Source organism: Calonectris borealis, chromosome 1 (genome assembly GCF_964195595.1).
Source record: "Calonectris borealis chromosome 1, bCalBor7.hap1.2, whole genome shotgun sequence".
Lineage (NCBI taxonomy): Eukaryota > Metazoa > Chordata > Aves > Procellariiformes > Procellariidae > Calonectris > Calonectris borealis.
Window position 1 is genome coordinate 159,581,872 of NC_134312.1, and position 27,670 is coordinate 159,609,541.

The 27,670-nt window shown below is 40.5% G+C and overlaps 1 protein-coding gene across 1 annotated transcript in view; it reads right to left on the minus strand.

Annotated features, from left to right (window-relative positions):
• ITGBL1 (integrin subunit beta like 1) overlaps nucleotides 1-27,385 on the minus strand; it is a 146,808-nt gene extending 119,423 nt beyond the window's left edge. Inside the window, exons 1-2 of the mRNA XM_075139457.1 lie at nucleotides 27,288-27,385; nucleotides 25,797-26,008 (exon numbers count right to left, since the gene is read on the minus strand). Coding sequence (XP_074995558.1) covers nucleotides 25,797-26,008; nucleotides 27,288-27,385 — 310 coding nt within the window. The remainder of the gene's footprint in view (nucleotides 1-25,796; nucleotides 26,009-27,287) is intronic.
• Between the last annotated feature and the right edge of the window lie 285 nt (nucleotides 27,386-27,670).

Consider the following 27,670-nt stretch of genomic DNA (forward strand, 5'->3'; position numbering starts at 1 on the left):
GGCAGCCCATCAGTAAGATGCAATCATCTCTTCTTGTTACAACAATAATTGTTGTTAAATACTATTTTTTCAGGGATTCTTTTATGAGTTAATCAAAGTAACATCCACGCATTGGCCACTTTCCGTGACAGCCTTGAGAGATATGGTCTTTATTCTACGTATGTCTCTGAAAAGTCTGGGTGGTAAAAGCTGGACATTCCCTCCTCCCTACCCCAAGTCAATATTAAAAATTTAGTGATGAAAATAAAATTCTGGTGCTTTTTCCACTTATTTTAATATTCTTGAGCTTTCCTGGCCCCTTGGACCTGTTTCACCTAATCATCAAACGCCAGATGCATTAGCAGAAGATGGATCACGTAAGCATCGCTGGTGTCAGTTAGACATATCCCTGTTCTAGTGTTATATGCCGTGATTATCATCCTAATATTGACTCACAAAACTTAGGCATCCCATGACAGCAAATAAAGCATAAAGAACCCTGGCTGTCTCCAGGCTGATGCTGTAAAGCTACTTTTACAAGGGGAAAAAGGAGTACATTTAGTAGACTCGTAGATTTATAGTGGAGACTATTAAGCCTGAACTGCAAAGGCCAGATATAGTTGACCATGCACTGAGCCCAAGGACTTATTCTTGACTGAAGTTCATCTGAGCCATGTGTAACGCACACCCATGCTGATGGTTTGAACTCATGGTTCTGGATTGGCAAAATTCTGCCACTATGACCCAAAAAATACCTTTGCTAAAGACACTGAAAAATAAAAAAATACATTATTTTCACAGGTGGCTTATTTCAGTTGGTACGCCTTGTGATGTGGTCCTTTGAGCCTGGCTGCAAATAGAAGGATGCCTCATTTAACATAGAGGTAAAGAAGCAGGAACTCTTATGTCAGATATTTCAGCTACAAGGCTGAAAAGGCAAGGATAGCAACTGCAAATAATAAATCTAGCTAAGCATAGACAGGGAAGTGCAGGCAAGATCTGGAATTGTGAACTCTTGTCCGGGCAGCCCTCTACTCATTTCCAGATGTTGCCTTAAATGCTCGTGCAGTCCTGGGGTTTATGACTGAAGCTAATTAAAACCAGAAAAGTGGTGCTCCTCTGAAGAAGAAAACCCTCTCAGTTCCTCAAAGGTAATTCTTGAGCTGTGTGACACCGTCTCCATTAAAAAACATGTACTTATTTTCCAGCATCAATTGTGGTCATCTCTTGTCCATAGGGAAAAGATTTTTTAAAAAGGTGTGAATCTACTTTAACATAAACAAGTCATATCTTGATCATTTAAACAAATTTGAGTTCCTCCAGGGAATCAGTCTTTACCCTCCACCATGTGCCTCATTCTCGGTCCTTCTACTCACCCTGTCCTTTACTCTATATTCCTTTTGAATTATGAAATACTATAATTCTATTTATTGCTTCCCTGCTTATGCATTAACACTAATGTTAACAAATATCTTTATCGACCGTTCTGCCAGTCTCTGTGCCTTGTAAATTCTAATCAATATCCAATGCCTTTTTAAAACAGCAGGTCACTGCGAAAAAATAAATTGAATAGTGACTGTTATTAGATGTTCACTCAGTGATAGCAACCCATAAGAATTTTCTTTAAATCCATCAAAAAAATTAAATACATCGATAAAATGTAAATCCATCAAAAAATTAAGTGCCTGGTTCTGAGACTGCTTAATGTAGACATTAATGATGGTACGATTTTGTTTTACATTGGAAGACTTTCAATAACAAAACAAATACCACACAAAAATGTAGTGTCCCAGCTAAGCAACCACTTTTAACAACCAAACTTGTAATCTCTTTAAAGAATGAATTCAAGTTAATTTGAAGAAAAGTAATTTTAAGAGAGTCATTTCCATAAAACCAGGTTGACTGTTATAAATTATATTCTTATTCTTTAATTCTTTATCAACCCAATCCCATATCCTTCTATTATTTCACCCCAAACTTGGAATATCTTATAGGTCACCTGGATCATTTGATTTGGAGTTTTTTAATAGTACTATTATACAGCACCCTTTAATTCTTCTAAAATAACGTATAAGGTGAGAATTACCTCATAATTCTGGTGTGCAAGTTTGTCACGCTTAAATTTTAATTTTAATTTTAAAATGTTTTTTCCTAGTAAACAATGTTTAATTTTGCCCTTGATAATGAAGGGTTGAGATGGTATTTTGTAATCCTCACGTGATATCAGTATGTCATTCTTTCCAAATACAGAAAATTAATACCCATTGAACAAATTTGCCTTTTCTGCCAAAGTACTCAGCAGTGCTAAGAATTGCCACTGTGTTCTTAATAAGAGAATTTTTTAACTACCACAGTCCAAGAACTGGGCACAATACTTGACAGATGTGTTATTTTCAAATGGTTTCCCGAGGCGGTGGTCACAGTTGTAGTGTTCTGTTTAATTGTATATTAGACCATATCGGTGGGGCAGATACACTATATGTAATGGATATAAAACAGTATAGGAGTAGGTGTAACTTGTCTTTCCTTTGGACACCTCTTGGTATCAAAGAGTTGGGTTTTTTTAATAAAAATAACCTTACAAATTAGACTGCCTACATTTGTAGTCTTGTATGCTATTCACCTGCTTTATTTTTTACTTCAGGTATATTGATTTAGTGTTAATAGATAATTTAACACATCAAAGCTGTTTAAGCTTGCAGGTAATAAGTCTTTCAGTATTTATGTTTCATCTTTGCCTCTCCTGACTAAATTCTGTAAGAAGTAATACCTTCCAATTAAGGGGAAAGAAGTGGATGAGGGAAAAAGGAAATAGATAGCAGTGAAGAGTCTTAAAATTTCTTTCATTCCCAAGGTACTATTTGTCCCTTGAACTCATTTTTCTCGTACTTGCCAACCATTTTGTATTTGATTTTTTAATATTAATAACATTCTACACTACATCTGTTTCAATTAGACTGTTGACCAATTTTCCTTTTTCCATTCATTTCTATCGGTATCTAATACTGACTGAAAAGTAATTAGTAGAGAATATTATTTTAGAGCAACTTTTCTAAACAGGACTACATTTCCCTTCAGATTGCAGAAACATCCAAGGAGATAAATGGAAGGAAACTTTAACCAATATAAGCAACCTGGGCTTAATCAGCATTAAAAGCCATTAATCTTAAATCAATAAGCTAAAAGGAATTAGAAAAGTAACTTTAAAAAAAAACAACGTTTACAAAGTTGAAGTCTAAGTTGGATACATTTTTAGTGGTCTTTATTTGAGTGAAAAAAAGAGGCATAATGTACAATTCCTGGCATTATCCTAGCCATAATAATGCAAAGTATGTTCACAGTAAAAAGTGCAGTTTTCAAACAAGTAAGGCAACAGATCCCAAGTAAGATGGAAAATATATTTTTCTAAGAAAACAGGGTGAGTGATAACTGGCAAGAGTCGGAATTTTAATTTAAGCATGCTTCATGAGAATAGACTGACAGCAGTGAGGACAATAAAACGCTCCTCAAGTGTCAGTGCTTATTAAAATAAAGCAGCATCCAAGGAAAATACATAACTTAAAGGAAAGTAAAACCCAACTTTCTCCTAACAGTTTTAAATGTTTTTGTAGTCCTTTAAAAATTTGTTAATGTTTATTCATACTTTTCAGTCTGACACATTTTCCAAAAGCGCTATAAGCAACTCACACCTGCATATAATTTCATTACCCTTCATTCAAGAGCCTGTAGTGATAATTTTGTAAAGCATATTGTTGACTTTCTCAAAGTACAGTTTCTTCTAAAGTTAATATCAGTAAGTATTTTTGGTTTCTTTTTTTTGTTATTAAAAGCAACGTAGATTTTTGATATTAGAGCACTACAGAATTTTTACTTTCCTCATCAAAGTTGGGGAAAATGTACTATTGTGTTACTCAACCGATTCATACGTACAGACAACATTTTTTTTTTAAATCTTTTTCTGAAAGAACATTAGGGTAAGGATAAGACATGGTCCTAAAAGTAATGACTTGGTTTGGCAAGGGTTTTGCTATACTTTTTTCCTATAATCTTTCAGAACTCTATTTTTAAATAAAAACCCTGTACACAGAAATCCCTGGGAGCAACCTGCCAGTAAATTACAGCCTACATCCAATAAGGCTAAGCAAAGTTAGCACTATACATCAAAAATATTAGAGAAAGAATAAAAAGGTAAAGGCAAGTAGAAGAAAAAGGAAAGCCATTAAGCCATTACCTTCCCAGTAGCAATACATGTCTCAGAATTAAAAAATTAACCCAAAATCCCACACTGAGATCTTGCTTCTCTTTGAACTTAATCATTCCTGTATGTATAGAGAGTTCTTGTTTCTTATCAGGACAAAAAGTATGGATTATCCCAAGACTTGCTGGCTTTTAAAATGTTTACCAGGATAGTGTATTAGGCCAAAAATCTGGATGTGGTGTGCTCTTGTCTTCTTGGGCAAAGCCTAGACGCTGTCTCTCTAGCTCTTGGTACAGATCTGGAAACACACCTGTATATCTTCTGGCAGCAACAGATCTCCTTGGTTCAGGTTGCGTAGGCCCAGAAACTATCGCTGTCCTCCTAAACCCTCCAGTAGGTGCTACACACCATCTGACATCCAGCACACCCGTGGGTCTCCTCCTTTATTTGGGGATGGAGAGTAAGACTGCGTGGTCACACAAGTTAGACGTACACCCAGGAAACCACAGGCATACACAAGCGATATGCTTTTCTAGACAGCAAGGACAGTTGCTCCATGCCCCAAGATGGGCTGCATTTGTGAGCTCGCCACCTTCACTTTCAGAGTGCCTGATGCAGCCAGGCCATCAGCCGTCCTTTTGGGTCACCCCCATTAACTTCCTCACAGGAGAAGTTTATTCATGGTCTTAACATCTGGCCCATTTGGGGCAGCGAGCTAGGTCTCCCTTCCTCACACATAAGGCACAAGGACAAAGTGTGAAATGACCAAAACTATAGAAATGCAAAATTTAAAAAGTTTAAAAGTTTTTTTTAAAAAGTTGAAAATCTAACTGGAACTTATAATAAAGAGACAATGTCGGAAGCGGTGAGAATATTCCACTGAAGGGGGACTGCCTTGACTTAGTTTCTTAGTCCTGGGGAGAGGCAAGTTTGTCCCTCCTACTGTTGCTGCCTCCCTCTCTTGGCATTCAGTTTATGCAGGAAAACAGTTTTAGTTGCTGCCAAACTGGAACCTCACACAGCAATAAGTTCACAGTGCTATCCAGAACTTTGTAATAAAGCAAATCTTGAGCATCTCTTCATATTTACTGAGCAATGAAATATCACGCCACAATTAAAGGGTGTTTCTGAAAATAGTTTGAATGTGAATCAGAGGATATTTCAGCAGATCCAACGGAGTAATTACAGGGTAGGAAGAACAAATAGACTGTAATAGATAAGTGAGACAGGCAATCATAGACAAACTGTTTACTTCCCTGCTGATGGATGAATAGAGCAAAGGGTCACCTAGGTGGATTTTTTCATTTAACTTTTTGCTGGTAGGTTTATTCTTGATGTCAGGCTTAACAGGCAAGACCAGACTGAGTATTTGGTAGCAATATACCAGATATTTTTAACACCAAACAGCTCTGTGGAAGTCTTCAACCACCATTTAAAATAGTTTTTTATGGAAGGATGGTAAACATTATGTCTTGTTTATAGAAGGAAGGATGAGACACAGGGAGTTTAAGTTAACCTGTTCCATAGGCAAATTGAGCCGGGGCAACAAGACCTTCCAATTCTTAATCCAGTGTTTGAACAGTGTCAAAGCAGTTGGTTTTGCAAGGCTGTTATCCAGTGTTAGAACAAACCTTTGGCTGAAGCCCCCAGAAATTGTGAGTCTTGGAGTCATTAAGCCTTCAGTGACCAGTAACAACACAACTTGATACAGCCGTGATGAACCATGTCACTGCTTTTGATTATTAATGGCCTCTTACTAGGTACAAAGTCTGAGACACAGATAGTAGTTTTACAACTGCATCCTATGCTAACAGAGGGATGCTTGGACCCAAGCAATAAAACGAAAATTTCCTTTTTTTTTTATTTGAATGATGAAATTTTCATGTTCATTTCTTTAGGGTATTTTCGACTGATGAACTTTTAAGGTCTGCAACTTCAAAAATGCTTAATTGCAGGACTAAGCAAGTCTATCCCTATGCTTTCTGACATGTATCATGTACCACCTTCCGCTTGTCTTCCAACAGGAAATGCCCAACAGTTCGTCACACACTTCACGCAGAAACCCAGGAATAATTAACCCAACCAGTTAGCATATATTCAATAGAAAAAGCCAAGTCTGCTAGAGGCTTAAGAGGTCAGAGAAACATGAGAAACAGAAAGCAACCAGGGGCAGATGAACTGATTGTGTGCTAATGGGGTAGGCAGAACTAGCTTAATTAACAGCCCTTCCTTAAAAGACAATCCAAGACAAAATTTTTCTTTTCTGCCTCTGTGTTTATCTCAAGGCTTGCTTTTTTTTCTGATTTAAACTACGGAGCTTTAAAAAACAACTCTCAGGATAAAAGTATTACACTTTTAATAAAGAAAATGGCAAAATAAATCGGTTCAGTTTCATAACCCATCTCTCCTCATGTCAAAAATTATTTTTAACTGTTTCTAATTTTTGTCAAATGAGTCAGATGAATTAAGTGCTACTTCAGCAAAAGTTCATCTGTACTTCTTTTGATTTTTTTTATCCTGTCACATAGACATGTTTTGACTTCATGTCTGTGACAACCCTGAGCAACCGATTTCACTCCAAAGCTGGCCCTCCTTCAGCAGAAGGCTGGACCAGCCGACCTCCACAAGTCCCTTCCAACCTAAATCATTCTCTGATGCTATTCTAATAGACTGGCTACAAACCAGCCCATTCTTTCTGTTTTCGCTATTTAACAAATGCTGCTGAAAAGATGGTGAAAAGCAAGAGTTGTGAGACTGGACAAGGCTTGCTTTCTGATGGCAAAATATATTATCGTATGTTTATAATAAGAGGTATATAGAAAAAGGGATATGTTTCAGATGTTTTTTTAACTCATGTATTCATTTTTTTCCCATCAAAATTTCTGCTTGACCATGAGAACTAGCACTTTTCACAAAAGTGAAAAAAATAACTGATTGAGTCTGACATGTGATGGTTTCGTGGTGGGGAATACAGCTGGATGTGTACAGCTGAATTTCAGAAAGGAGCACTGAAATTCCTCTTTTGATCATGAAGGTAAGTCTGCCTGTAGCGTTGAGTGTGCAACATCATCAAAATTGTGACAGAAGGATAGCTACTGTCAATAGCAGGGGTAAGAAGAGCCTGAAAATGCTGTCTCAGCACAGCTGATATTGATATTCCTGAAGTTTAAGTTTCCTAACCCTGTCATTTCTGCTGCTTGAAAAACAAATGCCCATGTACCCTCTGCTACTTGTACCTAAATCCTTTTTGCACGTTCTAATTTGCACTACTACCACTACAAACACTGCAGGCAAAGTAATTGAAGTTTTGCAGGCAGGCAAAGTAATGAAGCAAAACAACTGTTGTTTCTAATAGTTATTAATGGCTGTATCTATGCCTATTTACTTCTTCCTCATTTCATCATCTAGGACGAAATCCTCTCTTTCATCCTCTGATTAAATCCTCCTGCTCATCCTCTAAGATGAACAGTTGCCTCTAGGCATCCTTTCTAGTATTTGTTCCAACACCAATGTTTCTGTCAATTCTCTGTTCATTTACCAACTGTGCAATTCTTTACAGGATTCTGAGGACCACGTCTCATTGCTCAGGAACCAAAAAAAATGTCTTGAAAGTTCATGACAATACTAGCTTAAAACATTTACAGGGAGAAGCCCACAAATCTATTCAGAGAACTGTACAGATCTATATCACTTTTCATTCCCGAGGATTTGTAAATCAGAGAGTGTTCCTAGGCTCTTTGAAAAACAGCAAAAGTGATCAAATTTCCCAGCCATGTTAAAACACAGGTGGAAAGTTATTTAAGAGAAAACACAGAAATTGAGAGTTGGACTGATTAAAATGGTATGTAATACACTATCTTCAGATAGCATTCTGTAGAATATCCTACCATTAGGTGTTTGGAAAGTAGCAGAAAAGATTAACTGAAATCTGAATACATCACTAGGACATCACTAGGATATCTTGCAAAGAAAAAAAAAAAGTGGTTTCAAGATGCATTTAGAGCCAACAGACTCCCCACAGACCTAATCTTGTTATATTACCTCTGGAACTGTTTGAAAGCCAGGTATATCAAAGTGCACCCTTGGCCAACGTAGATGCTATACCAACAGAAAAACTGCACGCAAGAACAGCAGAACAGATGGTACTTAAAAGCATTACGGATGCTTATATTCCACTTACAATACAAGGAATCTTTGTTTTTAAGGTTTACATCTCAGAACAACAACAAATTCAATATGACTTTGCATTGATTTGTCTCTATAGAAGCCAGAAGCATGACTCTTAGTGTTTAGATGGTGATGCTCTGCTCATCAAGTCACTCTACTGCATTTGCACAGCATCTGTTTTCGTTTTCAAACTTAGAAGTTTAAAAAGTTATGATGCAAGTATTATTTTTTAACTGTTTATTTTACATGTTCCAGCATTCTGGGTGGGGAAGGAAATAATATTTTTATTTAAATTGCATTTCTAAGTACATTTATTATCACAAAGAGTGTGAAAGTGCTTTTATCATTAAAATGCTACCTTGGAAGAAGCCATTACTGGGGGAAAGCAATGAAGACATTGAACTATGTTCATTTCCCTGCTTATTTCATTTTAATACCAAAACTTATCTTGCAATGCCAATACAATATGTTTCAGCACAGCAGTCAAACAAATCATCTTTTTTGGCTCTCTCCCACATTTTTTCCAGAAATATATCTTGCCCATCCAAGTGTCTAAAATAGGATTTTCCTGCCTAGCTGTTTGCCTGGAAAGGTGTTAGTATTTCCCTATCAATTTTTGGCATCTGCCAGCTTAGTCTCCCCTTTCTATACCACATGCACAATGTCTTCAGGCATTTGTCTCCTTCATTTGCAGGCTGAATGAAACCACTGGGTTAGGAATTTTGTGAATGTTACCATCACAAAATTAATTCACTGTTTAAAAACTGTGGCTGCTATTACAGACCTACATTTTCCTGTTCCGAGGAACACTTTGTACTGCATGTAGTCTCATACATTCCAGCTGCCGCTTGTATACAAAGTCTTTACGTTTGTTTCCAACCTTCCATCCTTTTCTTCTTCTCACTTTCACCACATTAAATTTCCTATGTGCGTTTTGATTCTTTTTCAGCCAAGCAATAAGCCACGGCAGAGTGGAACTCTTGGCTTCTGATGCTTGCCAGAAGGTGTTAGGAGGTATGCAGCCAACGTAATGCTCAGTCTGATCCATTTTTGAAAAAGGATTTAAAAATTCAAACTGACAGTTCAGAATACAAACAAAAGCTTGAGGTTTTGACATTGCTATGACAAAAAAAAAAAAAGGAAAGCAAGTACTTATTATAAAGGTGTCAAGTAGATGACCAAATGTTAGCTTTTAGGTAGCAAAGAGACTCTGTATATAGTGACATTAAAGTAGGAACAGAATTAGCAAAACTATCCATCAGCAATACTATATGACTCACTGAAAGACATTTAAAGCCACTTATGTGACGCACATGGGGAGGAAAGACAGAGCAAAAGGGAAAGAATAATGTACGGTGGGAACGTCCACTATGCCAAGACACTATGGGACTCTTCAACACCAGCCTCCGTCACTACACTTGCAAGGTGACGATTCTGTCGCACAGTACAGATGGAGTAACATCACCCTCTAAAAGTACTGTCTTTTCTTCCTAACAAAAAATTTTAAGCACCACAAAGCTATTATAGAATACACAGTCCAGAAATGCAGATATTTCCCTTACAGCAGCTTCTGAAATCATTGCTTCTCAGCAGCAACAATGAATGACACAATATCAGCAAGACCAAAATATAGCTCCGTGAAGGGCTTGCCTAAAGGGACATGGGGGACACTGGGCTAAAGGAAAAGTTAAGCAGCAATGTTTTCATATTTCTTGGATGCAGGAGAAAAGGAGAAGACTGGGGAAGCTCTCTGTGGGGGTGGAACTCCCCATATCCTTCCTAAAAATGTGCACAAGAAGTGTGATGGAGACCATGTGCCTAGGCCATGCAGGAAGACCAACAGAGGGAAAGAGGGAAGAAGAAACATTCATACAGACTTGTGCTGTATGCTGTGTATATAGCATTACCCTGTACATAGCTGGGTGTTTTTAAGGTGAAGAAGGGAATAGTAGGGAATAGTAGTTCCCCAGTTCCCATTGATATGAAAGAAATCAGTTTGATAGAAGTGTTGCACCCCCACAATGGCAACATCTTTCGACTTGTCATCAATCTAGGCAATGTTTTCAGCTACCAACACAGGGTTCAGTTCATTGCCGTCCAAGAATAATTAACTTCCTGGAGGGTATAATACTGCATTGAGACAATATATGGAATGCATATCCCCATGGCAGCACTTAAAACCTGGCCTATTTCTATAAGTTTATTAGCAATGTAATACTGCTTGCTACCCTTTTTTCATTACCTGACAAAACATTTTTACATATTCACTTCCAGTGAAAAATGCAGAACAGATGTGGTTCCTGTTTAAGTAGGAATTATTTGCTGTTTAATGGAGCCAACAAGGATAAGGAGCTTCTAGAATATCATTTTTGTCATCGTCTATATTATCCTACATCAAACTGCAGGGCAACCATTCACTTTCTCTTGCTGTTTTGTACATTTTGCCAGTTATCCATAAGTGGTTGACTAAGGATCCATTTGTTTAAACAAAGCAAATAAAAAAATAGAAATGTTTCTGTTTAATGCTTCCACTGCTAACTTCCCATCACATTGCAAGGGTTGGATAAAAAATGTTTTCCATGACTCTGAGCTTGTTATAGAAGTCAATCCACCACTTATCTCTAGAAAGCATTAATTTATGCCTCTCTGTTGAAAAGATGCTTAAACTTTAAACAAGCAAGTTTGTTCCCAGGATTGTTCCTACTTAGAGACTTGGTAGTGGTTATTTAGAAATGTGGCCATTTAGAAACTTGAAACAGACACTCATATTTTATAAAGTATTACAAATACTGCAAAAGATGAAAGTTCTTAGCAGATTAAAATCAATGGTTATGCATCCCTTTCCATAAATTATTATATTTAGAAACATAATAGCATGACAAAAACTATGATTATACTACCACAGATCGTCCTCACTAAGGTAGAACACCAAGCTGAGAACTGGTTTCACAGCAGCATCAAAGGAAATCAGCCTCAAAGAGACCTCTGGAAGAGATCTCTTTGGAGGCACAAACAAGTGTGTGTTGATCCAGATATTTGTCCAACCTGTTCTTGAACCCCCCAGTGAGAGAGATTCCACAGTCTCCTTAAGACAAGCTTTTTTACTATAGTCAAAAACATTCCCTCTCTTGAGAATAAGAAAAGCAATGCACAGACAATTCGGAATAACTAAAATAAATCGTAAAATTTCAGTGTGCTGTGCCACCTACTCCAGGAAGGAGAAAGGGGTGAAGCAGGAAGAAATTATGATACAGCAGTGTACACCTGATTTAATTTCAGAGATTCTGTGGTTTAGATTCATATCCTACCAGGAGCCTCTACAACTGAACAACACCCACATGAATAAAGTATGAGCTAAGAAACGGTATTTAATTTCATACAACTGTGGTTAACTTCTACAAGGTCAGTGATTATCCAGGGCAGTTCAGCTCCTCTTGAAGGGATGCCTCCTCTAAGAAAATACAGTCCTGGGACACAAGTGTGAGAGGAGAGGTCACTGGTTTGAGAAAGAGCCACCAGGAAGTGTAAAGAGAGCCAAGGTGGGTCTAACTTCCACCCAGGTCCTCATGGAAACTGTTCTTCGATGAGCCAAGGGAATGGATTAGGAAACCTGTGAAGAGCAGTGCCAAGGAGTTGGGCCAGATAGAGACCACCCAAAAAGCAGAAAAGACTCTGAGAACAGGGACTGGAATTAGGAAAAACAATTTGGCAATTGGAGATAACCAAAATGTTCAGAGTGGGGCTGGCAACCACTTCTCATACAGAAAAAGGTGGAGGAAAAGCCAAGACAACACCTGAAACCCTGAAAGGCAGAGGACTAGAAGCCCATGTGAAGGGTCAGAGGAACTATGTGCTTGTTTTGAAAGAGCTTGATAAATGATGTCCCAGGCAGAGTAAGATTATTTTAAAAACTTCTAACTATGAGTTCCTTTGATAGGCACCCATGAAATAAAATGAAGTCTGCAATCACCGTACTATTTAGATACAGCCTCCAAGATACTATTCTGCAAGAACTTCATTCAAAAAAGTCTCATGTGATATGTCTCTTTGAAACCACTTACAGAAAAATCGTGCTATATTTGCTGGATAATATCTGTAAATAAAATCTCTTATAACCTGCATGTAAGTGTAGCAGACATACATTTAAGCAATTAACAGTTGCATTTAAAATGGAATTTTCATATTTACAAAATAAAATCCCACAGAACTCATATACAAAACCATTAAGATGGTGATGGGAGAGGGGATTGACACTTTCCCTGCTCATTCAATTACAAAATCTTAATCTTATTGTGACTTTCCAAATCAGCAGACCATTTAATAAAATTTGGGATAGTTCTGTCAGTGTAACCGATTCCTTAATTAATAGCAGAGTCTAACTCTTTGAAAGATTGGTTTTCATTTATCAGAATGTTTTCACACACAAGTCTCATTTCTGCTAAGTCCAGCTCTGCCAGTCTGGAGAAAATTTATTTTGGTACATGTTCTGTCAAACTACCACTGAGTAACGTGTAAGTCTTTAAAGTAGTACAATACACAGAAGAAAAACAAAACAGAAAATAATGTAAAATGTTGTCAATCTTAAAAGCATTCTAAACATTGGAGATTTCATTATTGTTATTACTGTTTTACCATTACCATTTGCAGGTAAATGACAGGGTCTGTATGATGCTGTTGTACTTTTTTCTGCTATTAACTGGAGATTCTGGTCAAACAAGGGAAGGAAATGTTGTGAGACCAATTCTCTGTTGGCATAACTGTATTGATTTCCTTAGACTTATCTCAGCAGAAAACACAGGCTTCTGTTTAGATTAAAAAAAAAGCCACACCATTTGCTTTTATTAAAACATTTGTTTAACCTGAAGAGTAGGGATGAGTGACAGGATCCACCCCTAAATCTAACAAAGTACATGCCTGGGGTTGAGTAATTTTGCCAACCACATCTCCAATCAATTTTTTGTTGTATTTGTGCGTCACATACACAAAGCCAGTAGGAAGTTAAGCATTATAAATCTTGAAAAGACCTTGCACAATTATTTTTTATTGTGATACACAAATTTATGCCACAGTTTTAGAAGAGGCCACATACAAAGGAAAGTAGTTTACAACCAATGCCAATGATATGCTCTAAGATTTCTCCTCTATGCTTCAATTAATTAAGCAGTATTGGGAACAAAAAGGCAGTAGGAAATGTACCAGGCCCTCTCACTGTAGGATGATGCCCTAAAGCCCTGGCAATGAGAAAGGAGTATGTTCGGGAAAGAGAAGAAAAGTTCACTGGATCTGGGTTGGTGGAGGAACAGGTTACACAGAGCGGCTCATTCTGGGAAGTTCTCGGATGCATTTTCAGTAACAGAAGCAGGAAAGACATTGCTCCAAGAGCTCTCCAGGGCACGCCAGCCTTAGGTTAAGCTGCAGTGGCTGAATCAGCCAGGCTTAAGAAGCTAAATGAGAGCTGGGCCAGCTAAAACTGATCTTTTTTTTTTTTTTAATAAAGGATAATTGTAAAAATAAAACTTGGGCATTTTGCTTTAAATAAAAGAATTTCCACAAACGCAGACTGTAGGCAAACCCACGTAAATAGAGAGTAGTTGTATTCAATTGTAATTGCTCCTACACTCTCAATTCCCATCTAGAGAAATTAATTCCCACCTGCCCTTTCTGGAGGTGATGGGTAATCTTCTTTCAGTGATAGGTGGCACCTGGATCTCTTCCTAAGTTATGCTTTATTACACCTGCTGTGTTTGTGATGAGGATTATCCGTGGCTTGAAACAGAAGCGAGAACAAAATGAAATTCTTTTAAAAGCATTAGAAATTCCAGTCCTACAACCAGTACGCCAATGAACCGCTTTAAGACCATTCCACAGAATTTACCTGACTACAAAGGCACCAGACAAAAAGCTAAGTAAATTTGTAATACTGACTTCTATGATTCTGTAACAGAAGGTCGCAGCCTTACCACTGCAAGTCAAACTATAGTTGTACAAATAATTCATTGTCGCTATTCTTTCCAGTTTAAAAACTGCTTGAGAAAGAACCAAGTCAGTGCAGATCATTAGAGTAAAAGTGCAGTATGTTCTGAGAGCCCGCATAAGTGGTTCTTTACATGTAAAGCATATAGTGATTAAAAGGCACAATTCTGCAACAGCGTTCAGGAGAACCACACTGCAACATGTTCTTATATGGCTTTTTGTCATGGCATCGCCACTGTTCAGCATGATTTGGACCTTCTGCAAGTATGCTCATAAGATAAAATTGGTTGTCCTTCTCCATTTCAGTTCTTCCCTGTTCCTGAAGTGAGAGGTCAAAACTTCTCCAGCAATTCTTCAAAGCATGATTTTACAAACCGCCATTTTGAGGACTGTTCTCTGGAACACAGTCTACCAGGTATGTCACTGCACCTGCAGTTGTCAACATTTCATTATAATCTTTTCATGGTAAGCGTAAAAGGAGATTAACTTAAAAGCTTGTCCTGGTTTTGGCTGGATAGAGTTAATTTTTTTCCTAGTAGCTGGTATAGTGCTGTGTTTTGGATTTAGTATGAGAGTGATGTTGATAACACACTGATGTTTTAGTTGTTGCTAAGTAGTGCTTACACTAAGCCAAGAACTTTTCAGCTTCCCATGCTCTGCCAGGTGCACAAGGGAGGGAGCATAGTCAGGTGTCGTGGTTTAACCCCAGCCAGCAACTAAGCCCCACACAGCCACTCGCTCACTCCCCCGCAGTGGGATGGGGAGAAATTGGAAGGATAAAAGTGAGAAATCTCATGGGTTGAGATAAAGACAGTTTAACAGGGAAAGCAAAAGCCGCGCACACAAGCAAAGCAAAACAAGGAATTCATTCACTCCTTCCCATCGGCAGGCAGGTGTTCAGCCATCGCCAGGAAAGCAGGGCTCCATCACGCGTAACGGTGACTTGGGAAGACAAACACCATCAGTCTGAATGTCCAGCCTTCCTTCTTCTTCCCCCAGCTATGATCCCTCCCAGCTTCTTGTGCCCCTGGCAGAGCATGGGAAGCTGAAAAGTCCTTGACTAGAAAAGCACTACTTAACACACCGATGTTTTAGTTGTTGCTATCAACATTATTCTCATACTAAATCCAAATCACAGCACTATACCAGCTACTAGGAAGAAAATTAACTCTATCCCAGCCAAAAGGAGGACACCAGGACAACTGACCCAAATTGGTCAATGGGGTATTCCATACCATATGACGTCATGCTCAGTATATAATCTGGGGGGAGTTGGCTGGGGGGCAGCGATCGTTGCTTGGGGACTGGCTAGGCATTGGTCGGTGGGTGATGAGCACTGTGCATCACTTGCTTTGTATATTCTTTTATTATTACTATTATTATTATTATTATTATTATTACTACTATTATTTTACTTTATTTCAATTATTAAACTGTTCTTATCTCAACTCATGAGTTTACTTTTTCTCTCCCCCACCCCACCAAAGGTGGGGAGTGAGCAAGCAGCTGTGTAGTATTTAGTTGCTGGCTAGGGTTAAACCACAAGGCTTATTTCTGTTTAAAAGCCTATCATTATGGAAGAGCTTTGAAAATGGTTACTCTTAGCTTGATTAATTGAAGTTATTTCAGAATATTCTGAGTAAGCAAACTGTCTGCCCGATTCTCTGTGGGATTGACCTGCTACAAATTCACCTCCTTATTTAAAGGTGGAACACTTTTAAGCTGGAAACACACTGGGTGTTTTCATAAATCAAAGCTGGTCTCACTTGAATAATGATACATAGGAATCAACAATTCAGTAGCATGTAATCCACAGACGGTTCTTTGGAAAAGGAATACACGATTATTATTTGTGTGAAATAGTATTTTTAGCATCTAAACACAAAAAAAAAATGTTATTTCGACACAGCCTTAACTGATAATATTCATACTATCACATTCTATTCTTGCACCTGATGGGAACTCAGTGGCTTGAGAGTCCCTGAGCGGGACTCAGATAGTTGGGCTCTCTTCTGAGTCCCACCATCAGTCTAAGATGATCATGAGGCATATTTTTGATCTCTGACCCTCAACTTCCCCTCTCTTCAGTATCAGAAGAAAAATATACCTTCTAGTAACTTGTTGCAAGAACTGCAAAGAAAGGTGATTATCAGAGCTGGATGCTGTGTTCATTACAATCCAGTGCCATATACCGGACATGTTCACACCATCTGAAGTGGGGCTTGCATTCTTTTCTGGAGGGGAGGAATCTATCCTGCTTGTATGAGCATGGCACCACCAGCTGATTTTACCATCAGCTTGTGGTCCCTAAGACTCCAGTAAACCCTGTTCAGAGGGAAAGAGATTAGTCGAGTGTCTCAAAGGTTCCGCAAAGTAAACAGGATAATCACCATGCGGCTATATGAGAAAGAAAGGGAAAGTGGTTAAATTTCAGCTTCTGAACTACACCTTTGGAAAATAGGTTATTCACAACAGAAATGTATTTTAGACATCCAGATTTGTTACTAATTTAAAAGTCACAGGAATTACTCCCAGGACGAGTCAAAAACTGTATAGGTGTACAACTAAAAAGACAAAGAAAATCCCTCAGCTAATTTTTTTTTTTTAAAGCACATACTCGCCAGGACATACAGACATAGAACTGGATTGGATTATGTGAGTTTACCTCTTTTTCACAGACAAATGCCATTAGTTATTCACCTCTAAAAGAAACGCCTGTACCTTCATCTGCTGAAAAGCCATTCAAACCATATACCAGCTCTACTTGTATCCAAAAATTTCTGAAGGGGAAAGGACAGATAAGAAATGAGTCTGGGTGTTTCAGGAAGTGGAAAGGAAGAAGCTTTTCTTAAGAAGAGGGGCTTCTGGGACTCAATTAGCCTGCACCACTGAGTTTAGCAAATATCCAGTTACTTTCTGCAAAACATAGTTCAAAACACTTGGAGTGAGGAAATAGGGCATGAAGAAATCTGTGTTACATGACAACAAACTGCTCTGCGTACGTGTTCCCCACATTTCAGACGAATGAAAGGACTAAGGTAAATTATTAACATTTATATCTTGCTTTAAATACGTTATCAAATTTGTAAACTAAACCATTTCAAATGTCAGGAAGCAACCATTTCCCTCCTGTCATTGAAGCATAAGTCCACTAGAGAAAACCATAATGAATATAAAATTAAAAGATGTATCATGGTGCAAACGGACAGGACTCTTCATCAGAGGTAGAGAGTCAGATTTAGCATTTCTTAACTGTCAACCACGCAACTTCAAGTTTTAAATAACTTTACTTTAACACATCCTTTTAAGTAAATAGGAAATTACATGCAAAACAGGAAAAATACTTAAAAAGAGCTATTTTTGCATTCAGTAGCCTCTAACTGTGGATCATGAAAGCTAACATCCCCAATATTAAACCACCTGGTTTAAAAGACTGAACTGGAGCTGCTGGAAGCAGAGGACTGGAAAAAGCATGACTGAGGAAGGTGGACTGTGGCAGTCTGTCTGGGGCATGGGAGGATTCTCCCGCAGCCCGCTCGCGCCTCTCCCCATTCCCAGCATCGCCCCCAGGAACACAATACTGCGACCAGGTGCTCCAGATAGAACATCTGCCGCTGCGTGCTGCTGCCAAGGCAATAGCGTCTGGCTGCAACGTTTTCCAAATCACAAAGTTATTACTTGGTTCACTCCCGCAAGTGTCAGAGTTGGCACTCCCAGTCGCCTTCCCCATAAGATGCCCCAGATATGCCTCTGAAGACTCAGACTGCCACTCTTTAAGCCACTGGCAAGAAAATGCCCCGAATTATATCACTGCTGCTACTCAAGTGGACAGGCAGAAGGGCGAAGCAGGTCTTAGGAGCGTTAGGAATGTAATTGCTCTTTCAAGAAAGGGGACAGGTGCAACTACAATTAAACTCTCTTGAATCTTTATTCCTCTTCATATGAGAATCTGATCATGTAACTCCTTGAGTTGGTGTTCCAGCCCACTCCCTATGTACCATCTCACAAACCCCTATCTGCAAATAAAGACTTGCTCCATCACTAGGAAAGGAAGCTTTTAAATAGCCTTTTAAAATATTGTTTAAAAGAAGAACATTTTTTCATTACGTACTCAGACTTGGAACGGAGGAGTGGAGGAAAACATGCCTCACTGGGTCTGGATATATGTCTTTTCAGTCTAGAATTATTCCTATGAGCAGGCCTTGCAAGTGCTTTGAGCCAAAACAATCCTCTCTTTCTAGGGAAATGTAAAAAACCTCAAAGAAATCAAAGAAAAAAACTCAAATAAAAACCCTCAAATTCCAGCTCCTTCACCTTTGCCTTGTTCTTCCATAGTCTTTCCAGCTCCAAAGGAAATTTAACTCCAGCAATACAACTATGGTACACCACAAAGTAACGTGGCCTCCCTCCACCACCACATACTCCAGTTAAAACATTGGTAAGTTCCAGTACCACATATATACTTTGGGGCCTTTCTTTGCATGGAAGCTGCCCTGGTTTCGGCTGGGATGGAGTTGATTTTCTTCCTATTAACTGGTATAGTGCTGTGTTTTGGATGTAGTGTGAGAATAATGTTGACAACACACTGATGTTTTGGTTGTTGCTAGGTATTGTTTACGCTAGTCAAGGACTTTTCAGCTTCCCGTGCCCTGCCAGGTGTGCGGGGGGCTGGGAGGGAGCGTGGCCAGGGCGGCTGGCCCAGCTGGCCAATGGGCTGTTCCATACCATAGGACGTCACGTTCAGCATATAAGGCTGGGCGAAGAAGAAGGCGGGGGGGACGTTCGGAGTGATGGCGTTTGTCTTCCCAAGTCACCGTTAGGCGTGACGGAGCCCTGCTTTCCTGGCGATGGCTGAACACCTGCCTGCCGATGGGAAGCAGTGAATGAATTCCTTGGTTTGCTTTGCTTGCATGCGCAGCTTTTGCTTTCCCTATTAAACTGTCTTTATCTCAACCCACGAGTTTTCTCACTTCTTCCCTTCTGATTCTCTCCCCCATCCTACCGGAGAGGAGTGAGCGAGAGGCTGCGTGGTGCTTAGTGGCCGGCTGCGACAAGAAGCCAAGCACCAGTCCTTTTCAGGCACAAATTGCCCTTTTTCCTGGGACAGCACTAGCAATGTGTTCTTTCCTCCTAAAAAAGCTCATGGAAACTTTTTTAAATCAGTGACATGTTCCTTGTCAGGACAAACTACCTGGGAACACCTACACTGAAAGGTGTACAGTCCAGTGGCAGAAGTGATGGATGGTTTGAAGCCCTTTACAGGACCAGCTATCAACAATAAAACTTTAAATAAGCATAGAAAATCTTACCAAGCCAGTCAGTTTGTCTGACAAAGGCTGTCATAAGAACACTTGCTGAAACCCATCCACTGATGAAGCAGGTAAGATCATTAATACACATTAATACGTTAAGTACACCATCTATTTTCTATCATCCGTATCTTTCCAATATGTATGATGAAACACAAATGTTTATAAAAGGATTTAGTCTGTGAAAGCCATTTGCCATAAAGGGCATGCTTTCAAATAAATAAAAAAAGACTTCAGTTCATTATCAGTCTGTGAATAGCATAAAAATTCAAACCCGCTTCAGAACACTTATCTACATTATCAAAACTTGCACAAAGGTTTGCTTTTTCTCTGCAACAGACAAGCTTGTCACCCCAGTCTAAAGAAGGGCAAAAGGTGAAGGAGACGCTGCTCCCCCCCGCCCTTTGCTGTTGGTGATGGCCTGAGGGGCTGCATTCCAGCTCTGCTAGGTGCTGCAAAAAGCCTCTCCTTCCATATGCCCAGGGTACTCACTTTTAGTTTTTAAACTAGCACATATTTCCCACGAGCAGTATCTGCAGATAAGGGTGCTCAAAATGAGGGCTAGGCATTTAGCTACAAATGGTTTAATAAGATACTTTTAAAATGCTTCTCTTCCAGTAATCTCCCTCGCAGGGCCTCTCTCTGAGCTTCCTCCTTGTGCCTCGCTTGCCACTGCTATGATCGTACATGCTGCATTTGGCATACAGCAATTGCAGATGTATCAAACGTTGCTTGAGTTTACCTAGATCAGGTACCAACAGCATAAAGCTGAGAATAATATGGGCTTTAGCTTGTGCTTTGTAAGTCTGCTGGGACCTCGTGCACTTAGCAAGCAGCGAGCCTGCAATGAGATCTATGCTATCACAATTTCACTTCTACTAGAATCTGGGGGACCTGTTTTGAGATGAATATGTATGCTATTATCACACCTACAAACTGCTGCTCCAGGAGGAAATGTCACTTAAGCCAAGCTCTGAAATCCAGACTAAAGCAAACCAGGTGAGAGAAGAACTGCAACCTCCATTTTCATCAGTAGCCTCCTGCCCTATTTTTAACTTGGTCTTTTTAGGAGGCTGCATCTCCAATGACCACATGTGCCACAGCTGAATCTTGGCAAACGTGGCCTCCGACAGAGGAGAGGCTTACATCTGTTCTCAAAATCCAGGGCTTTGAATTTCACTTTGGATCAAATGGCAATCAATGCAGGTCACAGACTGGCTTTTCTTCACACTTTTCGCAAGAAATGCTGCTCAATGAAAAATCAGCGTGTCAGACCTCCCTTCAGTACGAATACAAAGGTACAGCTGTTAAGAGCATTTCCAACTCAACTAAGTGTGCTGGTTTTGGCTGCGATAGCGTTAATTTTCTTCATAGCAGCTAGTATGGGGCTCTGTTTTGGATTTGTGCTGGAAACAGGGTTGATAGCACAGGGATGTTTTAGCTATTGCTGAGCAGCGCTTACACAGAGCCAAGGCCTTTTCTGCTTCTCACTCCACCCCACCAGCGAGGAGGCTGGGGGTGCACAAGAAGTTGGGAGGGGACACAGCTGGGACAGCTGACCCCAACTGACCAAAGGGATATCCCATACCATATGACGTCATGCTCAGCATATAAAGCTGGGGGAAGAAGAAGGAAGGGGGGACATTCGGAGTGATGGCGTTTGTCTCTCCCAGTAACCGTTAGGCGTGATGGAGCCCTGCTTTCCTGGCGATGGCTGAACACCTGCCTGCCGATGGGAAGCAGTGAATGAATTCCTCGTTTTGCTTTGCTTGCGTGCGCGGCTTTTGCTTTCCCTATTAAACTGTCTTTATCTCAGCCCACGAGTTTTCTCACTTTTACCCTCCTGATTCTCTCCCCCATCCCACCGGGGGGAAGTGAGCGAGCGGCTGCGTGGGGCTTAGTTGGGGATTAAACCACGACACTAAGATAGCTCTGCCTAAAAACACAACTCGGCTTTTGTGCAAAGAGCAGTCCTCAGCTCAAAATGTTCTCCAAATTCCATTCTCAATTTCCTAACTCTCTCCAACTGATATATAGGGCCATATATCCAATGAATTCACAATGATGCATAACTACATATTACATCAATACCTTAATTCGGATTTATGTTTGTTTCTACATCCACTCCTTGTCAAATAATTTTTCACTTGTGTTCTCTGCATAGTTTAAAGCCTTACAGAGTGGAAAATAATGGCACTGATATCTTTCTGTCCTTCACATAACTATGATATGATAACACTTCTGGCTGTGAAAACCTACAACTAACACTGCCATTACATTGCTGAACTTGTCTTAAAATAGGTATAGCACTTACAGCAACTACAGAAGAAAGAGAAAGAAACAGAAAAATCTTTCACTGGCCTGAACAGCAGCAACGAAAGTTCCCCAACAACTGCTTATGGCAGTGGTAAATCACGCTGTTCCACTATTATTCAGTAGGTGTAAATGGTATTTCAGTTTGGAAGACAAATTGTTTATAAAATCTTAATAACTATGGAAAAACAAAGACAATTAATATAGTTCTGAGCAAAGAGGAACCTTCTTCCTATGAGGCTCTCTATACTGTCACCGAATCGTGTCTGCCCTTTGATCTCGCCAACTATGAGCAGTGCAATCATACTGTCTCACGTCCCAGCTGGCAATTTCCATGGTCCGTTCTCTAGGAACATCTAGAGTGTTCCCACTCCAGTTGGCCATGGAAGTCTACGCTTAGTTTACTTTTTCTATCTTCATTAATCACAGGCACAGTAAAAAAGATTAACTAAAAAAAAATTCACTAGAATTGATTTTCCTCTATACTGAAAAACCACAGAAAAATAGGTATCAAGCAGCGATGTGATAGGAATTAGTGCCGCATTCCACTTTCCTTTGCACACAACACAGGCTCCACTTATGCTAAGAAAGCCTGAGGCAATATGAAACTGTCTGAGGTCAGAACTACTATTTGCAGATAAACAGCAACAAATATATTGTCTGCTCTGAATGAAGCATAAATCCTTTGGGGTTTTGATTCAGTGTTTGATGCAGTCTTCCTCCTCTTAGCTTGTTTCCTTGAAGACCAGCAGCAAATGACAAAATAAAGATGTCACCAACATAGCAAAGAGAATGACAGTATTGGGACTCTACTCTTCTTTCCTCTACACCCTATCATACAGCAGGCAGATAAAAAGGCCACTGAGGAGGACAGGAGACTCAGTGACTCAGACTATAGCACTTCATTTCTCTCTTCTTCTTTGTTTCTGACTCCATGAGAGATCACCTATTGATTTATCAATCTCAGTGGGATAAAAGGCAAAAAATGATCAGAATTCCCTCTAAAGCACCTGGAAACATCATAGAAGGGAAATACAGCAGAGAAGTCTCAAGGGAGAGTAAAAGGACAGAGACATTTGCATCTGCTCTTCTTATTACTCATGGCATAATCTCTTTCCCATTGCTTACACAAGGTGGTAAGAAAAAGCAAATCATAAACGGATGGATATCTTCTCTTTCTTCAGGTCTTCTCTCCTCAGAATATGGGTGTCCAATGACTGGTCCAGAAGGTGGATCTGACCCAGAAAGTGCCTTGAAGATAATGAGTCGCATGTTGAGCAACTAAGTATTTTGTTTAGCTTGGGACAGGAGAGGGAAGTGGAGGTACGTCTGAACTGACTGGCAGGGAAACAGCCATCTTTGGCACTCGTGACTCAAACAACTCTGCCTGTCCAACTCTGAATATGAACATCACCAGTGATTAGACATCAGTCACTTGAAAAAGGCATCACTCTGGCAGCTTGAAAAGTAGCTTGTTTGAAACAGCATTAACCTCAAATACCATGGCTCTCTAGAGGAATATTCAATTAACGTCTAGAAGTTCTGCATGCGGTACCAGTCAGCAGTTATTGTTGTTGTACTCATCAGGAGAGACGCGCAATGACATTGGACAGCAGATATCAAAATAACGATAGGAAAAAGCAAAACAAAGCAGGAAACACGAATAGAACTGCAGTAAGACATTTTGGCTATTCACCTAGAGGAAACACAATTTCATCATCGAGTCAAAAAATGTGCTCAAAAATGCAAAGGAAGGGAAGTATGTCATACTTGGTGGCCTAATGTTAGGAAACCTCAGAAGATGCGGTTCACTGGATGGTTGGGAGGGGGGGATGTTATTCATACAACATAAGGACCAGTCTCCTGCCAGTTATACTAGATCTGACGCATCTTTTCTATGCTCCCCTCCTCCCACATACACACAACTTAAGTGACTAAAAATGTGAGGGAAAAATGAAAAGGGCAGCAAGCACAACCTGAAAAGAGGAGTTTCACCACGCGGATCCAGACCCCGTGTCCCAGCCCCGAAGGAGTTACCCAGGGCCACTCTCCTGCAGTGCTGGGCAGCCCTAGACTCCAACAAAGTCAGCTGCACTTTCAGCACCGTTGTCAGAAAAACAAACCAAACAAGCAAAACCCCTAGGCCCTTCACAGCTGTTTCCCTCCCCATGACTTTGTACTGAATTTTTTACTACTTTTTTTCCAGAAGAGTGAATTTAAATTATTTGACATCTCAGTGGTAACGCGGCTTCAATACTCCAGCTACAAAAGGTGACAACTACAAAAAATTGTTCTTTAAAAAACGTTTAATCACTTAGCATTCACATCTTCGAACTGCTGCATGAAGTGCTACACAAAAGCTAAGTATTGTTAGAGATCTCTTGGTTTTGTTTATCCTGTCAGCACCCCTTTCCGCCAAAGCACTGACAAAACTTGCAGCCACTGCTCGTGACATTAACAGGAACATAATAGTGGAGTTTGTAGCAGAATATTAAAATTGAAGGACCTTTCAGTTTCACTTTATACAATCGGCCCAGCAACAACAGCAAGCATATTGAAATCACACCACCAATCAGAAAATCCACGTTTGGGACAGCAAAGCACTGAAATGATCGGTGGACCCATGATATTTCTTATATAACTGGACTTAACACTGCTAACTACAGAGTCTATAAATCAGTTTCTCCACAACCTTCTAAAGTCATAGGTGCCAAATACAAATATTTTTCTCATAATCCCATCCTTGATCTTTTCATGTTATTATTGGACTTCTTATTCTTAGCTACATTGTTGCTAAAATAAGTTGCTCTTTTTTTCCTACAAAATTTGCCAAACCCACTGCTGGAATGCATTTGTATTGTCCTCTTACTAGGAGAATTCCTGTAACATTCCCATTGACCTAATTGCAGTTTTTGGCCTGAAAAGATGACACGTTTGTATGAATCTGGTAAAGCTGTTGAAGCTGGGATACTAGAAATGAAGTACCCTTCTGGCGCCTTTCATCAAGTTCCACGCTGAATCCCCTTAGGAATGTGATGGCATTTCTTCTCCCTGCTTTTTTCTAAAATCCTATTCTAAGCTGCTTTAAAAAAAAGTCCAAAATCTGACCGAAATAGCCCAGAAACTTAAGTAAAGACAGCTGGAAAGATGAAAGAGTGATAATGTTTAGATGCAAACCAAGCAACATGTTCCAACAACTGGCAGGGACTAAATTCTGTCCCAGAAATGTATGTTATTTCATCTGTCACTAAAGAATACAGTATCAATGGGGAAATCTCTGAAACCACAATACAATTACGTTGTTATAAGTCTCTATTTGGAAAGCATTATCATTACTTAGAGAAAAACAGAGTTTTCACATTTATACGTCCTGAGTATGGTACCTGTTACAGCAAACCTTCTTCCTCACAGCAGGAGAAAAAAAAAAAATTACAGGACAAAATTCATTGTTCAGAGACAGTTTAAAGCCTTGGTAGATACCGTGTGCCATCATTAGGCAAGCGGTTCAAATGCAGCAATATTATATGAAAAACGCAAGCAATGTTGTGTCCTGTATTAGATTCAAAGCACAGTTTGCAGAGCCTCCAACCCAAAGCAACTCCTGGTTTTGCCCCTGCTGCAGCTGAAGCTCGCTCTAGGCAAAGACCCATTTTTTGGCAGTGACAGTGCCTTTGCCTTGTATCCTTTAATCTGGTGAAATTCTTGGATGTGCCCACAATCCCGTTTAGAGTAATGGTTCAGGGACACCTACATAACCGTGTCTGTACTGTATCAGTGTGCTGTGCTCCCAACATATTTCTAGTTAAAATATATACTCTTAAATTTCTAAGCTTCTGTCACCACAGCAGCTTCCTTACCTGCGCAGATCTTCCCATCGTAGATCTCGCACACCCAGTCGTGGCACTCGCAGAGCGGCCCGTAGTATTTGCCGGACTCCGTCACTTGGCAGATGCAGACGCCACACTCGCATCTGCCTCTGTCACTGCACAGCTTCCCCCCTGGGACGCGGCACCTGAGCTCCGACTCAGCCCGGGACAGCTGGCACGAAGAAGGACTCCCCAGACGGCTCCTGGGGAGGACAGCAAAGAGAAGAAGCTGCGGTCAAAGCCAGGGGCTGCAGCTCAGAGCCGATGAGAGCTTGGCTCATGGGAAACCACCCTCCTGCCATGGCTTCAGCCGATCCCCAGAATATTGTTTTTAACGCCACCACTTTAGTTATGGTTGTAAGCTATTACTTGCCTCAAACCACCCAATTTTCTTCTCTTTCGTCAGAAATCTCATTGCTACCTGCAGGTATGCTTACATTGTATTTTACTTACCTTGTTAACTGCATTAGGCTCATCTTCTTTTTCATTATGCGTATCTAGTATATATGCATATACATGTATAGTTTGATTATCTATCATGAAACATTTTGATCTGAATTATTGCAAAAGGTTTAGAAAAGATGTATACATCCAAACATCTAGGTAGCATCTAGGAATATATGATACCAAAAAACCTATTGTTGATGCTAATAAAATACATTTGCCAAAGTAATCCTTCTGGTTGTCAGATATATAGGATCCATGCTTTCGTCGGAAAAGGAAACCGAAGTAATCACTGCTTTCCGTGCAATAGTGTAGTTTGTGGCAGTGGTTTTAGTAAAGTCAGCAGAATCCGGAAGCTAGATCTAAAGATTTGCAGCTCTGCCATGCAATTGTACCATGCACCGGAGCACACAGAGGTCAGGACTTTCAGGACATACACAGGGAAAATCACACGTTGCCTCAGCAGGAGGTGGATTGCAGGAAAAAAGAACAATGGGCTGGCCAAGCCAAAAATAGGTGTTCACAGCACTAGGGAATACTGAGGATTCAGGTTACTAGTACCTGCGCTTCTCAGACAGGAGATTTTGCAGGCTCTGGAGCAAAGGAGCTGCCGGCTCTAAGAGCAGGCAGGTGCCGGCCCTGGCGGAGGGGAAGAGCAAAGGGCAGCGAGCCTCGCTGCGCCGCTGCACCCCGGAGCAGGAACACACAGGGTTCTGTGGTTAGGTGCCTACTCTGCTCAGGCAGCAGAATTTAGAGAATTGGGTGTAAAGAGTCATCACTATCCAACTCTTCCCCCTTTACTGCTTTAAACATCTGCATCTCGGGCATGAAACGCATCATTGCAACGAAGCCCCGCAGCGTACACCACACCTGTTTAGGCTCCCAGTGACCCAGGGGACTTCCGCCAGCGTCACTTTTAAGCAGGCAGAAGAAGAGCTCGCAAACCGCTCCACCCTCCCTCCGCAACCCCAGGCTCCACACTCCTGACATCTCATAAATCAGTCACAGCCCCCCGGGAGGCTTCAGAGCCGGACTTACCGCAGGGCCGGGGGGCCGGCCGGTGGCAAGGTGTGACCGGCCGGCAGCGAGGTGACCAGCAGCAGCACCACCAGCCCCGGCAGCCCCTGCGCGTACATGGTGCGAGCTGCGCTACGCTGCACCTGGAGCGCTCCCGCAGACGGCCGGCCGGACAGTCGGCCGGACAGACCCGCCGGGCGTGCAGAGAGGCTGTGAGCTGGACAAGCCCAGCTCCAGGGCTGCTCCCCCCGTGCTGCAGTGGCTGTGATTAGCTGCCTGGGAGCAGGATTTGGGCAGCGCTCTGGGAGGGAGGCCGGTGCCAAACCTCGAAGTTTACAGTCTAGGCAGGGAAGTAATTAGAAACAGTTGCGCAGCCAGATGGTTTATTCTGATGTTTTAGAAGT